Below are 16,113 nucleotides of genomic sequence, written 5' to 3' on the forward strand. Positions count from 1 at the left end.
TTGCCGCCGCTGTCTAATATCCTTTTGACATTTCTGCTTCCTTGGTGCCTATCACCTTATCAAACTTTTCTGGGCATCTTCTTAGAACGATTGCCCATCACCTGTCCCTTAAATGATATTGGTCCTTAGGACTGTTTTCAGCTACTTCTCACTCTATCGACACTGCCTCACAGACCCCAATACACCCATGACTTCACCCACCACTCCACTCCCCGCTATTAAAATCAGATCTCAACTGTATGTCCACCTATCAGTTACCTATGGGTCATATCTACTTGGATGCCCCAAGAGCACCTGGCACTCAGCGTGCTACAAGTTGGATTCATCATATTTCCCCTGGAACCCTCCCGTTTTCCTTCTTTGGAGAATGGCATCCTCCAAAAGAAGGAAACCGTGGCATTCTTCTAAACAGACTCTTTTGACCCCCACACCAAATCTAATTTATTTTTCCCTCAGCCATGCGTCTCTTGTGTAGATATCCACAACAGGCTCCCTCTCAGGCTTCCACCCAGGTACTCACCATGCTCATCCCATTGTCCTCTCTCTTTTAGGGAACATCCAGGCACTTCGACAAGAACCAAAGGCCCATAAACGTCTGACTCTTGCTTCTCTCGCTTACCTCTCAAAGGATGACCATTTTGTAAGCTTTTTAACTTTTTTTTTTTTTAATCATGAAATCTTCTTCGAAAGATGTCTAGGCAGAGGCTTAATGTAAAAGTGAAGCAGCTCTGACGGAAGTTTCCACCAAAGATCTTAAAGAAAACTAGGGCCCATGGTCAGCCTGCACTGATTGTCACATTCACATCCTGAGGTCTCTGACCAGCCCTGCACAGTGCTTTGCCCCCCGGCCCGGCATCAGCCCAGGGTCTCCGCCATGACTCTCCCCAGCCAGGCTCATCGGCTGCTGGGTACCACAGCTGTCTATACTGCTTGTCTATCCCTATATCCGCATCTCCACACGACCTTGGGACCTAGCACAAGGCCAGGTGCACGGGCTTTCCCAAAGTCAGGTGGAGGCACAAATGAATGAAAAACAATAAACAGAGTATTTCAAGTAATTCCAATGAAGAAAAAATAAAATATTAATTCTGATCTTTTATTAGTTGTTAGTGTTCAGTGTTGGGAAAAAAAAAGGCCTAGATACCTAGCTTAGGAGAAACAAACAGACATTTGAATCCTGACATCATTCTATCTATAAAATATAGTCTTAAACATGTTCATTAGTAATGCCTGATTAATTTGTGCCTGGTTAAAGAACAGTGCATTCTTAGAATAACTGCTCCCAATACCTTCCTTATCTACTTAATGAAGTGGATAATGTTAGCATAATATCAGCATACAATATTTTATTGGTTTAAACTCAACAGTGGCATGCATTACAACATTCTGCAAAATATATTCTTCTGTGCTCTGCAATTTAGGTCTCTAGTAAAAACTGAATAGTACAGTGAAGAGGCTGAAAAAAAGAAAATACAATTGCTTTGTCATTCTTCTTGCTTAATGAAGAAACAGGACGGATTTACTACAGCTCTTAGGCTCAGGGAATTCTATCAGTGGAGACCTGCTCGAGCTGCTCCTTAACCCAGACAGACCAAACAGCATCTAGCACCACACCATGCCACACACACATGAATAAAATGCAAACCCTCTCCTAAATTATTCTGACATAATACTGAATGGCAAATGTCTTCTTCAATAAAGTGAAAGAACTTGCTGCAATGCTAGGCCGCCCATGGCTGTTGTGGGTTAAGCAAAAGACTATTATTTCTACTGAGCAGAAAGCAACTCTACGGAGAAAAAAATTAAACAATGATGATGTCTGCTCAGGGAGACCCAGGCCTAAAACAATCATTTTACTTTCAATCTTTAGCAAATGATCTTTAATTCTCCCACTGCCTCAAGATCTTTTTCTCTCGCGTCTGGAACACGGACCTGCTCAGCAAGACCAAAGTTGCGACCGTCCTGTACTGATGTCGCGAGAACCGTCCTCGGCCCACTGCCATTCTTTTCATCTTTTCTGTTTTTCAGCCTTATCCCTACTATTATTCCAGAACTTCGTGTCATGAAAATGTTTAAAAAGAAATTCTAGACAAAAGCAGTGCATAGAAATGCTGAAATACCATTAAATTCAGCCTCCTATGTCCATCAGTGTTGAATTCATGTGTTGAAAATCTATAATCTGGTTTGAAGTAAATGAAAGAAAAGGGTGTCTATAAATACATGTGGGTGTCAGAACACTGGAAATATGGCCTCTTGTTGCCCTGTTTTGTTTCATAGATGACATAGGACATTCGGTAAACATTAAGGGTCAGGACAAATGCACTTTTCAGTAAGCACGGTCCACAGCAATTCAGAATGTGATTTTGCCAAGACTCGGCCACGGGATGAAGACACTGTTGCTCCTGCAGGCCTGTTCTGTTAGCTTCACACTTCAGTTTAGTGATTCCCTCAGGACGACAAGGGATGAAACTGCCTCGTACAGAGCTTGCGACGAAGCCTGCTTGCTCGTCTCTCCCCTGAACCAGGTCTAATGCTAGTCCCAACACGAGGCATTCGCGGGCCCCGCTTCTGCCACTTGGCACAGAAATTTAAAAAGTTTCTTCTAAGGTAACTGTGCTCATAACTTGCAAAGAACTCTTGCATGAGGGGCAGGACACCAAAAATGCGCACTCTCATAATGGTCATACTTCAGGCTTCACTTAGATAAATTACACTACATCTAAAAACTTCTGTGCACCAAAGGACCAAATTAATAGGGTGAAAAGGTAACCTAAGAAATGGGAGAAAACATTTACAACTCATATATTTGACAAGAGGTTAATAGGCAGGATACACAGAGAACTCTTATGACTCAACAACAACAACAGAAACCTAATTCAAAAATGGGCAAAGGACTTGAATGGATATTTTTCCAAAGAAGATATACAAATGGTAAACGAGCACCTGAGATGGTCAATATCACTAATCATTAGGAAATGCAAATCAAAATCACAGTGATACCACCTGATACCCACTACGATGGCTACTATAAAAACAAAACAAAACAAAACAAAACAGAAAATAAGTGTTGATGAAGCTATAGAGAAATGGAGCACTCTGCAGGTGAGAATGTAAAATGGTGCAGATGCTGCAGAACGCAGTATGGCTGTTCCCAGAAAACTTAGGCGTAGAATCGCTTACTACATGATGCTACGATTCTACCTCTCGGTATGTACCCTATATAAAAGCAAGGTCTCAAAGGGATATTTGTACAGCCATGTTCATAGCAGCCTTATTCACAAGAGCTAGAAGGTGGCGGCAACCCAAGTGTCCACTGACAAATGTGGCACACCCTCACAATGGAGCCTTAAAAAGGAAGGAAGCTGACACACGCCACAACGCGAACGAACCTTGAAGAGATTCTGCTAAGTGAAATCAGTTACTCTTAAAAAGACAAATACTGTGTGAGTTTTTACTTTTTACGAGGTATTTAGAGTTGTCAAAATCACAGGACGGAAAGCAGAGTGGTGGTCGCCAGGTGCTGTGGGGCGCTGTTCAATAGACTGTCAGTTTTGCCAGATGCAGAGTTCTGGGATCGGTTACACAACCATGTGAAGGTACTTAATGCTGCTGAACTGCGCACTTCAAATTTGCTAAGAAGGTAAAGTTTACATTATGTGTATTTTACCATGGCCTCGTGTGGTAAGGGTATAGATACAAGATAACCTTGGACTTGATTAAAGCTGGGAAGGGTTAATCTGGGTTTCATTATATTATCCCATCTACTTTCATATATGTTTACAAGCTTCTGTAATTAATTCTTTTTTAAATATATAAAAAATATCCACCAAGATCTTTCGGTGGTAAAACTATGAATTAAAAATACTTCTTTTGAAAATTTAAAGCACACTCAAATCATGCTCCTAAAATGCCAAATTTTTAAAGTCAAACTTGTAAAAGCCATGCAAATTTCCTCAGCATAGCACTATTTGTTGAAAAGAAGGTGTTAGGACTTGATTGGTAAACTGTACCTGGACTTAAGTGAAACTTAGAATATACACAAGAAAGTATGTCAGACACAGCTCTTTGCCTGTATGAATTCTACTGATTTTTATCATATGGACATTCTTTTCCAGAAAACCAAAAAGAACTCCTGCATTTATAACTGAAGCCGTAGGACCCACGTCTCATGCGGTTAGGAAGAGCGATGTCGCACTGCAATGTCCATCAGCTGTAAGGGAGAACAGTCCCAGCGTAACTGCTGAGGGGCAAGAACCCTAGAAGCATCTCACTTAGGGCCCCCGGCCTTTATTTTTCGGTGGTACAGCCCTTGTGGATCCTAAATTTTCACTGATCCACACTGCCAGCGTTATCATTTGATATCCTACTATGAGCTATTTCGTACTGGTTCAATGATTGTAGCTCCTAGAGAATGCTTGCTATGAATAATACAAGGAGGCTGTTTTCTTTTGAACATTGTTTTTCCTTTGGAGGTTCTGCCATTTCACCCTTGGTGGATTTACAGCGGCACTAGTTCAGAATAGTTTTGCCCCAGTAAAGGGCACTGTTGAAGATTCATTCATTCCCTACCGACAGCCTCCTGTATTAATTTATAAACCCCCTGAAGGCGGGAATTATGGCCAGGCGCCCACTACACTACCATGTATGTATTCAATAAATTATGAAAGACTGACTTTCTGAATGACTTGCTAGTGTCAGGCCGGGAAACACGGTGACTCAGGCGGGAAAGGAGTGTAAAGCCAGGCGTGTGTCTCGGGTACCACAGTCTGTATGACACGGGAGGCTGTGTGTGCAGCTTGAGAAGAGTGCTGCTCGGCGGTATGGCTTTCTGAATTCATGGATGTTTTTTCTCATCATCACTTTGACTACATGACTACATGCCAGAGGTCAAGGTACTGAGAACCATCTACTGTTTCTATCATGACAAATCCTCTTGACGGAGTCTTAAATTTGGGGTAGTCCTGACAGGGGGACCACAAGATGTTAGCATGGGACCTCACTCAACAGGGACACCGCAGTGAATTGCTCCAGGTCCCTGTTGAGAAGGAGCAGTGAGTAACTTCTCACCTGCCTTGTGCTTTATTCCAGTGGCCAGGCTGAAGTTCATGCTGTCCAGATTATTTTGCTGCCCATTTAGGATGAGAAATATTATAGTGACATCTGCATCGCTGACTCCAGTATTTGTAGATGACATTTGATCTTAACTATCTTTCAAGTAAGCACTGCAAAAACTGTTCTGAAGGACGATATACATCACTCCCAATTCTCACTTCCTGGTTTCGAATAGCAATTTAACCTAATGGTACCCACGCTCCCAATGGAGGTTGATTCAAAAATGATTTTCTTAACCCATTTTCATTTAATTTCTCAAAAATTCTACTTTGGCTCTGAGTGTTCATGGTCCTTTGAGCCTCAAAATAGAAAGTTTAAGGAAAACATGTTTATCTCTTCTAGGGTTTTTAGATCCTATAAAAATAAAATGCCTTCTCCTTTCTCTAGAAATCTTAAAGCTAACCATTCATCTAACCATAAAAATCTCTCTCCCTTTTCTGTAACTGTTTAAAAAGATATGTCCCAAGATTTTTTAGCTTTGATTGAATACCGCAAATGCCAAATATTACTTTAGATCTTGTGTAGTCCGAAAAGAACTGTAAGTCATTTCAGTTTTACTAGAAGAACAACTAAAAATAGCACCAAATGCTAACAAGGAAGCAATATCTCTTTATTGCTTAGATAAACCAGTAAAGCATTTAAGGAAAAAAATGTTCTATTTTTAATGTAGCTCTGGTTCCTATTTACACACCCTCACACGTTTTGCCCTTTCATTTTTTTTTAACTGTTTTTTCCTAAACTGAAAAGCAAAAATTTTAACAGTTAAACAAACCAAGCGAACACATCAGGCAATGTAAATTTGTCCAATTTAAATTCTTTAAGTTGAGCCTTTTAAGAAACATTTTAATATCCAAGTCATTGTTCTAATTTTTGATAGCCACGGCATTCTGAAATTGGTAACTGGGTTCCACAAAGCACCCCTGGTGTCGGGGTTTATTTTCCTGGAAGATCCCCCCAAATTAATTTTGCTTTTACATTTCTACCTATTACTATTTTCAGCTTGTAAGTATGTTTTAACTATATGATAAATGTCTTTTGCCTCTCTAGTTGAATATGTACCTCATTACATCGACGAGATCAAATCCACACAAACTCCTGGCAATCGCCCTTCGACTTTGGATCAAAGGGTAGCCTATCGTGTTTTAAAAACTGCCATTTAGAGAATTAATCTTAGGCGAGAAAGAGTTGCTAGCAGATGGTCTGACTATTCCAGAAAGTGAGACTAGTTCCTCAGGATACGAACTTACATTTTGAATTTACGGAATAAAAGGTAAGGCTTCTAAGTTCCAGCTGCACTGAACCTGCGTGGGCAGCTAAGCCTCCACTGAGCGGAGCTAAGGTGCCTGGGTGAGGTGTGACTAACGTGGAGCAGGTTTATGAGGATTTGTTGGTCAATGTGAAAATCCTGTCAAGTATGCAACAAACCTTTGGGCGGTTATCGATCAAATAAAAGGGGAAAATACCCATTTTAGACCCCTTAAACAGCTCCTTATTTAGAATGCTAATATTACAGCCACACGCAGGACCTGAACGTCCTTTTAAGTAAATTCTCCCCATTCCAGATCTTTTGTTTTGGGGAAAACAAAGCTGAAAAACAAGAATGGGCACTCTGAGTACAGGAGTGGCTTATTTTCAAGGCCCCATGCTGGCTGCTCACAAGGAAAGGATTAAAGATAAGATTAGAAAAGTAGCTCCCTTATCTGCGAGAAGAAAAAAAAAATGCTAAAATGTTATTTCTTTTAAAAAATATTACTAGAAATGTTATGGAAATGATATGTACAACCTATGAGACCCAAAGGTTCCACTGATGACCTCCCACTCGGCTAGTTATCAATGCCATCAATGAAGTATTAACTTTTGCAATCTTATAAAGCCCTGTCGCTGAACAGCTGGCATGAAATGCCAAGGTTTAGGAGCTGGGTGTAGTTCTAATGCCAATTAAGAAATAATCTGGATTACCCTGAGAGGGCGTATACAAATGAAATCTAAAACACGGTTGAACTACAGTCTGAATGATTAAAAAAATAAAATCAAACCCAAACCTGTGGTGGGGCTGATCGGGTCATTTTACTGATTAGATATGTGACACTTGACCGCTTCAATTTTCTCCTTAAGAGATTCCCTTTCCACATCGCGAAAACAATAGCCAAGTGAAGAATCAGAGAAAGAAGCTCACCATTCCAAAGATTAGTTTTGATTGTGGAAAAAACCCAATGAACCCCAAACATGGGTCGACTGCCAGGAAGCGGGGTACAAAGGAGGAGGAGGAAGAAGCAAACCTGGGCAGACCTGGCCAAACTGGTCTTCACGTGTGGGGACCCACACAGGGCCAACGAAAAGGCTAAACAGCCGAATCCCATCAAAGGGCCTACCTAGGTTTCTCTCGCAACCGCTCTCCCGCCTCTCTCCTGCCCAGGGTTACTTTACGGCCGTTTCCAGGGTTATTATTTCCTAGCGGGAGCACTACAATAATCTCCTTTGCTATCAGATTAATCTTTCAAGTTGTACACTTCCAGCGTGTCACTGTGCTGTGTTAATATTGCTCATGGCACCCCCAGGCCTGCTGCACTAAATCCTGGCACTCGGCGTTCGAGCAGCCCTCCTCTGGGGCGACAGGCCAATCAGAAAGATTAGATTCTTCCTGTGGTCAGTTAAGAGATTTGTGTCCTTGAGCTAATCACTTAATTGTTCTGAGCCATAGGTTTCTCATTGGAGAAAAAGAAGGAACTAATTGGATAATAAATGGGAGATAGTGTGAACCGTAAAAGCTGGACAAAGATGCAGTGTTTTTATTACATTTCGACACATTTTCTGCTGCTCGTCTTCTGTGAGTCTGGTCCTCTGAACATACTTTATAGACATGCAGCCTTTTTTCCCGTCATTTCTCTGCGTGGTTATTCTGTTTCGACCTCTCCCCCTCTGCTACCTGGAAAAACACAATATTTACTATTGGCCACTACCTCCTGTGAGCTCCCAAAGCAAGCCACACCAGCTTATTCAGAGCGCCTCTGAATATTCCTCCAGGTGCTTTTACATTGCTCTCCCAACAGCCCTGTGTCTTAAAGATGGGAAGACTAAGACAGGACAAGTGAGACTCAGATGTCACATGCTTCTCCCGAGGCTACAGAGCCAGGAGGGCCAGAGCCAGCGGAGACAGGCCGGTGTGGTGGCTGGGGAGCTGTGACGACTCACAGCCATTCACTACATTTCCGTTAACACGTATGCGTTGGAAAAATAAAGTTTAATCCAATAAGGCTGCAGGAACATGCATTTCAGTTACGTAGAGCAAGTCCTTGAATCACATTTTGTTACAACATTGATGAGAAAAAAGGCTGATTCCAGTAGGGGCCACTGTGTGGAGTTGCGCACTCTCCCCATGTCTGTGGCTTTTCTCCAGGTTCCTCTCACGTCCCAGAGATGGGACGGGGCGAGAATGGACGTGTCTACACTGCCCCAGTCTAAGTGTGTGTGGCTGTGAGTGACCCTGGGATGGAAAGGTGTCTAGGGTGGGTCCTGCCTGGCATCCTGGGCTGCCAGGACAGGCTCCAGACACCTGCGACCCTGAACTGGAAAAGCAGGTTGGAAAATTATCTTATTTGGCTTTTATTGACCTTTCGTAAATGTCTGTATAATTGGAATTTATTCCGAGGTTCCATGTTAGAAGTCTTTGGGTCTTTATTTAGAAGTCTGCTGATGTTTTTGTGACCAGAAATATGCTGTGGAACTTAATTCTTATTTCTATCAATTAGCCTGGGGTCAAACTGGTTTCATTACATGTTGTTTCACTGAATGTCACAGTTTCCAAGAACCTATTGATGGCATTACGTGAGGACTTACTGTGCCAGTCGGAAGGCGCGGGCAGCTAGACGGAAAGAGAGGCTAAGAGCAAAGAGAAGGTGTGAAGAAGCCGCTTCTGGCTGGAAATCCCCTGAGAGTCAACAACACTGTGTTTCTGTTTTGAGAGCTTAGACTCCATGTAATTCCGCAGATTCCAAAAGTTATACTTGGAACCGCAGATCATCTCACCATCCTGATCTAACTTGGCGTTGATATACAGAACGAGAAAACCAAACCAGGGATCTAACCTTTGGGGTTGAACTGGCGACTCATCACTCTTCATCACGCCTGTCACATAGCCTTTGGGCACTGGGATGGCCCGAGCCACGAGGAGGGCTGAAAAGCAAGCTTTGGGTCGCACTCGTTTGTCAAATAGTTCTTAACTGAGAAGTGTGGCTCCCTCTGCTACCTGTCCTCCACAGTCCATTCTGTTTCCTCCTGCGCACGTAGCAAGGTCACAGCTGCCTGCCTCCCCTGCCCTGGGCTGTGTTAGCAGAGGTGTGCGCCCCTCCTAAGCTTCCCATTCATGCCCGCCCTGCTTTCTCTCTCTGGGCTAGAAAGTGGATGACAACGATCACAGAAGCCTCAGAAGCTACATGGTGAGATGGCACAACCTCATCTGTCCAAACCTTGCAACCTGGAAGATGCACTTGAGACCATTAAATAAGAGATAAGTTTCTGTGTTTAAGCAACGGCACGTTGGGCCTATTTGTTCCAGCTGTTTCACTTACCCTAATAAATCCATGTGCTGACATGCGCTTCAGGGGGGCCCCAGATGCTGACACGTGGTGCCCGCACTGAGCTTACAGTCTAGTCGCACAATGTGGCTGTCACTGAATCGTCCTGGTGCCCTGAAGGCAGTGAAACTAATCAACACAACAGCCTGAGGCAGAGCTGGGGCAGGCAAACTTGTTCTCTAAAGGGACAGACAATATATATTTTAGGCTTTGCAGACCATATGCAATCTCTGAAATAAATTCTTCTTTTTTTTAAAATAACTATTTAAAAAAAATTTAAATAACATTCTTAGCTTGAAGGCCCTACAAAAGCAGGCCATGAACCAGATCTGGCCTACAGGATGCAGTCTGTTGATTTCTGACTTAGACCCCTAGTCTAGATTTTTAAAAACCAAAGGAAGAATAATATTTCATGGCATGAAAATTACATGAAATTCAAATTTGGGAACTATAAATAAAGTTTTATTGGGATACAGCCACATTTATTTGTTTACATATTGTCTGTGGTGGCTTTAGTTGAGTGGTTATGACAGGCAGCTGGCCACACACAGCCTGAAATATTTACTATCTGACTTTTCACAGAAGAGCCTTGCCCAGCCTGTGGTCTGGAGGTCGCACAAGACAGATCATTGTGTTTAAGTGACCAGACCCTCTACCGTCCGAGGAGGACACTGGGTGCCTGGCTGCTTTGGCGCCATGCCAAGAGTTGAGCATCTTCACTAGCCGCCGTGGAAGAAAGTCACCCCTCAAAGGATTCTGGAGTTTAGTGATGCCCCATGAAACAGGGTAAGAGCAGCGATCTTTACTGGCTAACTGGAGTGTTCAGATAAAATGGGCTGAAGGGCTTTCAAAAATGGGCTTTCAAATTTTTCTTCCATCAGTGTGCTGAATAACCACAGTATCATACTCGCTAGAGAGGTTTTGTTGATCTGAAGTCACTAAGACGATTGGGATCCTCGTAGAAGCCTGGTGCATTATAAAACAAATGCTCAGACAGCAGATACAAGGCCAACAAGTGGCGAGATCAATGTGCTGTTCTCAGTGGTGGGTTACTGCTATTAATAAGACACGGTGCTGAGCCCTAAATTCACGACACAACTTAAATCTTTCTTTTTCCCTCAGAATTAAGTTGTATCAATTAAAACTGAGATATAATTGATACAACTTAATTCTTAAGACAATTCTGCAAGTCAAGTAGCCAGTTTTATAGGTGGGGAAACTGAGGGACAGTAGGAATAAACAATTTGCCCAAGATTAAAAAAAAAACAAACAAAACCCTGAAATGTCAGAGCTTTGATTTGAGTCTAGAGCTACCTGAATTTAAATCTGATGCTGCATCACACTATAAGGTGTATCACATATTGACACTTAATTTGAAGAAACTACCACATATTACTCACTGGCCACTAAGCCAGATTCGATCTGACTGTCAACTACATTAAACTATAATTACTATCTGTTTTATGCCAGTCATGGGGCTCAGTGTTTTTCGCATTTGGTCTCTAACCTTTGCCAAGCCTCAGTTTTCCTCATCTATAAAATGGACTTAGTAGTAGCGATTTCAGAGCCTTAATGTTGAATTAAATGAATGCTGGGGGCATAGGAAATTCTTAATAAGTAGGACCTACAATGAAAAATGCTAAGCTTTATGTTGTCTTAAGTGCTCATGTTTAGGTTTTTACGTAAAATGAGGAGTGCGCTTTTCAGGCCGATTCTAGCCCAATCTGTATGAACGGCAATAACGGGAAGGTGCCGGAACAATAAAGCCGTGGGCAGAGATATCTGGGGAGGCCCCCACAAGAGGGGGGTCATGCCTGGGGTGTCAGCACAACACTTATTCAAAACACATTTGGGGTGTGTGCTTTGACATAACAACTGGATTCTACTGTTTGATTTAAAGGGAGTATTCAATGAAAATAATCGAGACTCGTTTTCTTCAGTGAAATCAGGGAATTTGGACTGAGTTTAAAAGCAACTTCTAAAAATGAATCCAAGAAAGCGGGGACAGATATCGTTAACCACCACCGAATTTTCGGTACCACTCTGGACTTTATTTTCCCGCTAGCAGGCTGTCTCTCTTCTCATCCCTAGCGAAGCCTGCACTGGACCTAGCACCCTCTTGTAGTCCCTTTCACCACTGTTACGAAACAGCTCTTCCTCCTAACGCCCCACATGCCTGCTTCCCAGAGCTAGGATTACACGGAAGGTGGGATGTTCTCAAACTCTTTTTTGTACGTACTGCTGTAACATGCCCTAATTTTGCATTATATCAACCAGATCCTGTATCCCCTTACTGAATGGCCTACTCATTGAGTTGCCTAAGCTACTGTGACTAAGCTACTTCTCAAATATCTGGTTCCCATAGAGACCGAACAGCTCTCACATTGTCAGGCATTCGCTTCTTTCGATGCCTGCAGAGTATGGCCCAGGCTTACACGCTTCCCTTGGCAACGCTCGGGAACAGCAGGAAGCCGCGCTCCCACGAAGCAGGCCTGGTCGCGAGCTGCCCACGGCTCCGCGGGCCTCGGCGGAACGAAAGGGATGCAGATGCTCTGCCCGCCCTGGTGAGCAGCACAGGCAGCAGGAATCCTCGCTGGACCACAGATTTTTATAAGGCAGGATTATCAGATTTGGGAGCAAATTCTGCCCGATGAAGAGAACATTAAGCGAGCGTTCCCGCATGCTTCAGGCTACGATTCAGTGTCCTCGGCAGTGTCTCTAGAACCTGTCTGGACAGTGAGACGACAGGCTGACCGTGAGGGTCCAGCACAAAGGAGGTGCTCCGTGAACACGAGGGAAGCACCAAGTCCAGAGGGTCTAAAGAGCCTGTTGTCTGAGCTGTGTGCCGGCGACTCTACCGGTGACATCTCCAGCCCTGACCACGGCCCCGTGTCCTGGGTTTGCCTTCTAACTGCCCCCTTGCCTAGTCCAACTACACGTCTAACAGGCATCTCAACCTCGTCACACGCCAAACTCCATTTCCCCTCCAAGTCAGCTCCTCCCACTCTCCGCATTCTCATTTCGACTATTCTCGCAGTTGCTCAAGACGAAAACCTGGGAACGACCTTTGCGTTCTTCTCTATGACGTGCTGCCCACCAGCCCAACCCGGATAATTTCCAAATCCAATTTCTCTGCTTGCAACGGAATCTAGAATCCGATCAGCTCTCTCCATTTCCACTGCTAGCACGTCGGACCACTGCTAAAACCCGCTCCCTCTTCTCCCATTCCTCCTCCTCTACTATTAATTCTCCGCGTACAGCCAAAGTTATCTAAAAATCTCAATCAGATCTTTTCCCGTCCTCCCGTGAAGTCCTTGAATGACTTCCTATGGCGTGTGGCCAACTCTCCTCCTGTGGCGGGGAGGCCCTGTGTCCCTGCCTCCCTGCCCTCACCTCTCTCGACTCGGCGTCTCCATCACTAAGCTGGGTCACACCGGCCTCTCCCCCTCAAGCACCAAGCCCTCTCCTGCTTCTGCACTTGCCGCTTCCTCTGCTTAGAACGCTCTTTCTCTTGATGATCATCACACAAACTGCCAGACTCTTCCAGTCTTTCTGACCTCAGGCTCAAAGTCTCGCTCAGGCAGACCTTCCCTAACTAGGTTTTCTGAATGTGCTTCTCCCTGACCACCACCAGCTCATAAATGAAGGGTAAGCTTACATTTCAATATCTCAAATCACCCACACTTAAAGAATCTACAAGTCTGGCTTTTGTGAATGATATGAGTTGAGACTTTTTATCACATGCTGTAGTATGAGAAAACTAAACAAATGAACAAACAAAATACCGTTTGATGAAGCCCCAAAATACTAATGGTTGACACTTTTGGTACTGGTAATGTTTTATTTAGATATTCTTGAGAATCTGAATGAAAAAATTCTAGAGAGCCAGTGGTTTCTAGGTTAGGTATGAATTCTACATGTAAATTAATAATTTATGGTCAAAGATTGACGGGAGGTCGGTAGGTCATGGGATGTTCACCTCACTCTCCGCTGGCCCCTCTCAATGGCTACAAAGGACTGATCAAGACAATACTCTCTGCATCAAGTTGGCTTTTAGTCAGCAAACTTTTAAAGACCTGAGATTTTCTGGATGGTTTTCGAATGCTGGTTTTCTAAGTGCGTGCTCTTTCCAGTGCTTTTGTGCCAGTTCCAGAGCCAGCTTTCTTTCTTACAAGTTAGTTATGGGAACATTATAATGGTTCAGTTAAGAAGATGTTCGAGATTCTTCCTATGAGCTACATGTTGATATTTGTTTTAATCTTTAATTAGTTTTTAAAGTAGTTTTTGTAAAATTAGGAACATCACTATTCCTAGTGATAAAAATATAAGTATACGATCGATATAAAATACAAAAAAAAACAACACAGCTAATATTTATTGTCCTTATTGCGCTGAACACTCAGTTGGAGACTTCCTTTGAATGACTGATTTTATGGCTTAATTTTCATAATCTGATTTTTGTTAATTGTCTTCTTCTCACAGGAAATGTGTTTAACAATAAAATGGGACATGTTGTGTTTTACAGATACCTTGTTTCTGAACAGAAATCCAAATGTTGGAATATTCTTACTCTTACGAATGCGCATTTTTGCAGCTTTTCGATTAGCCGTATCTTTATGGTTATGAGAAGGGAGCTGCACTAAGAAGCTTGACTGATAATTCCCCTACTTCCCCCTCCAGACCACACCCACGCAGCTGGCACTCGATTATGTTTATTGAAATAAATATTAAGATGAAGACTTGAATAAAATCTGTAATGACAGCATGCAATCAACTGTAAATTGCGATAAACACCTGGAGCCACCAGACATAAGAAGTTAGTTCCTAAGGCTTCAAATCAATAGCTTCAAGAACCTAAGACTTTAATATTATTTCTTTAAAGAGTAAAAAATAATGAGAAACCTATTCATGGAATAATTTCAGAACTTACCTACAACCATTTTAAATAACGTGATTTCTGTGTGGGAAAGGTTCACGAATCAAGCAATATAGCAAAAAGAATTTTCAAGGTATCGGGAAACCCAAATGTAGAACATTGAAACTGAAGGTCTACTTGTGAAAGGTGTTCTATAATATTATTTTTTATCTACGACACCACGATAAATATTTTAACAACTCAAACATAAATGCATTGGTCCCGTTGTCATCCGAGGCCCAATTTTACATATCCTTCACAAAAATAGAGCCCCACAGCAAAGGGACTTAGAAAGACATAACAGGTGCTTTGAAAATAAGATATTAACACCACTAATCACTGAAGATGATAACAAGTGAAATATTTGCTCCATTGAATCTGTTGTAAATAGAAAGAATAAAAGGTCATGGCAAATAAAATAATACAACCCAAAAGATCTTTCTATGTCATCTGTACGACTTAATATTTCATCCTAGAATAGCATCCAGTTACTTTTATTCATTGGGGTCTGAAATAAGGATGAATTTAATTGCAAAAAGTTTAATCTCATTTTTAAGGACCTAAAAAAAAAAAATCTTTTGTTCATTTACATGTTTTTGCTTAACATAGATATTTGACTATATCAATAAATCAAGTTATTTTCCTTTTTCTATTTCAAATTCCTTACTTAAAGTCACATCACATTCCCTGGACACAAAAACCAATTCTAGGCCTATTTACTGTAAGGAGAAAACACTCGCGGTGGCACTCACCCTCCCGTATCTGTTGGCGTAGGACCCGGTAAGCAAGGAGTGAAAAACGATGATGGTCTCATCCAAGTCCCAGATGAACACTCTCTGCAAAGGAAGAGCCACATCAACACATTGTTCCCTGGGTTGAGAAATCTGTTATTCAGCTAACTTCAACGTGAATAGGTGGTCTTGAAGCGGTAGATGAAAGAAAAGTCTGAATGTACTATATTTTTAAAAATAAAACTATTTTAAAGACTCTCTCCAGATATAACTTTTCTCCAGATATAACCTCAGATATGATACGAGAGAATAATTATATTAGTAACATAATCAATATAAATATAGGAAAGAAATAATATACGTCCTTTCTGCTTCTGGAGTAGATTATCAGTCTCAGATCTGAAGAAATAAAAAAATGAGCTAAAACTCATCTGCTTCTAACTTCTGAGACAGAGGAGCAATAGGTCAAAAATTATTCACTTTATCTTCTCCTTATCTCTGTTCTCTGCTCATTAAGAAGTGTTAAAATAGCTAATCTTATGGTTTATTTTTATTGAGCCAAGTATTAAACAAAACTGCACACAAAAACCGAACTTACATCCTCTATTCATCTTTTGTTACTTATCGGGCTGTTATCAAATGGATGGGTTACATGCTGTTTTCAGATTACAGACAGTTAACAGTTTAAGCAGACACGTCACACCCGCTCTTGACACACTCTTGGGTATTTGGAGTAGGATTTGAAGAACTCATTTCAAGAAGGTCTTTGAGATACCGCAGA

The 16,113-nt window shown here is 42.1% G+C and overlaps 1 protein-coding gene across 9 annotated transcripts in view; it reads right to left on the bottom strand.

Moving 5' to 3' along the window:
• EYA1 (EYA transcriptional coactivator and phosphatase 1) overlaps positions 1–16,113 on the bottom strand; it is a 145,187-nt gene that overhangs the window by 48,241 nt on the left and 80,833 nt on the right. For all 9 annotated transcript variants that reach the window (XM_039841854.1, XM_039841852.1, XM_039841850.1 and 6 more), the window contains one exon: positions 15,354–15,437. In XM_039841854.1, the coding sequence (XP_039697788.1) occupies positions 15,354–15,437 (84 nt within the window). The remainder of the gene's footprint in view (positions 1–15,353; positions 15,438–16,113) is intronic.

Source organism: Pteropus medius, unplaced genomic scaffold (genome assembly GCF_902729225.1).
Source record: "Pteropus medius unplaced genomic scaffold, Ma_sr-lr_union100, whole genome shotgun sequence".
Lineage (NCBI taxonomy): Eukaryota > Metazoa > Chordata > Mammalia > Chiroptera > Pteropodidae > Pteropus > Pteropus medius.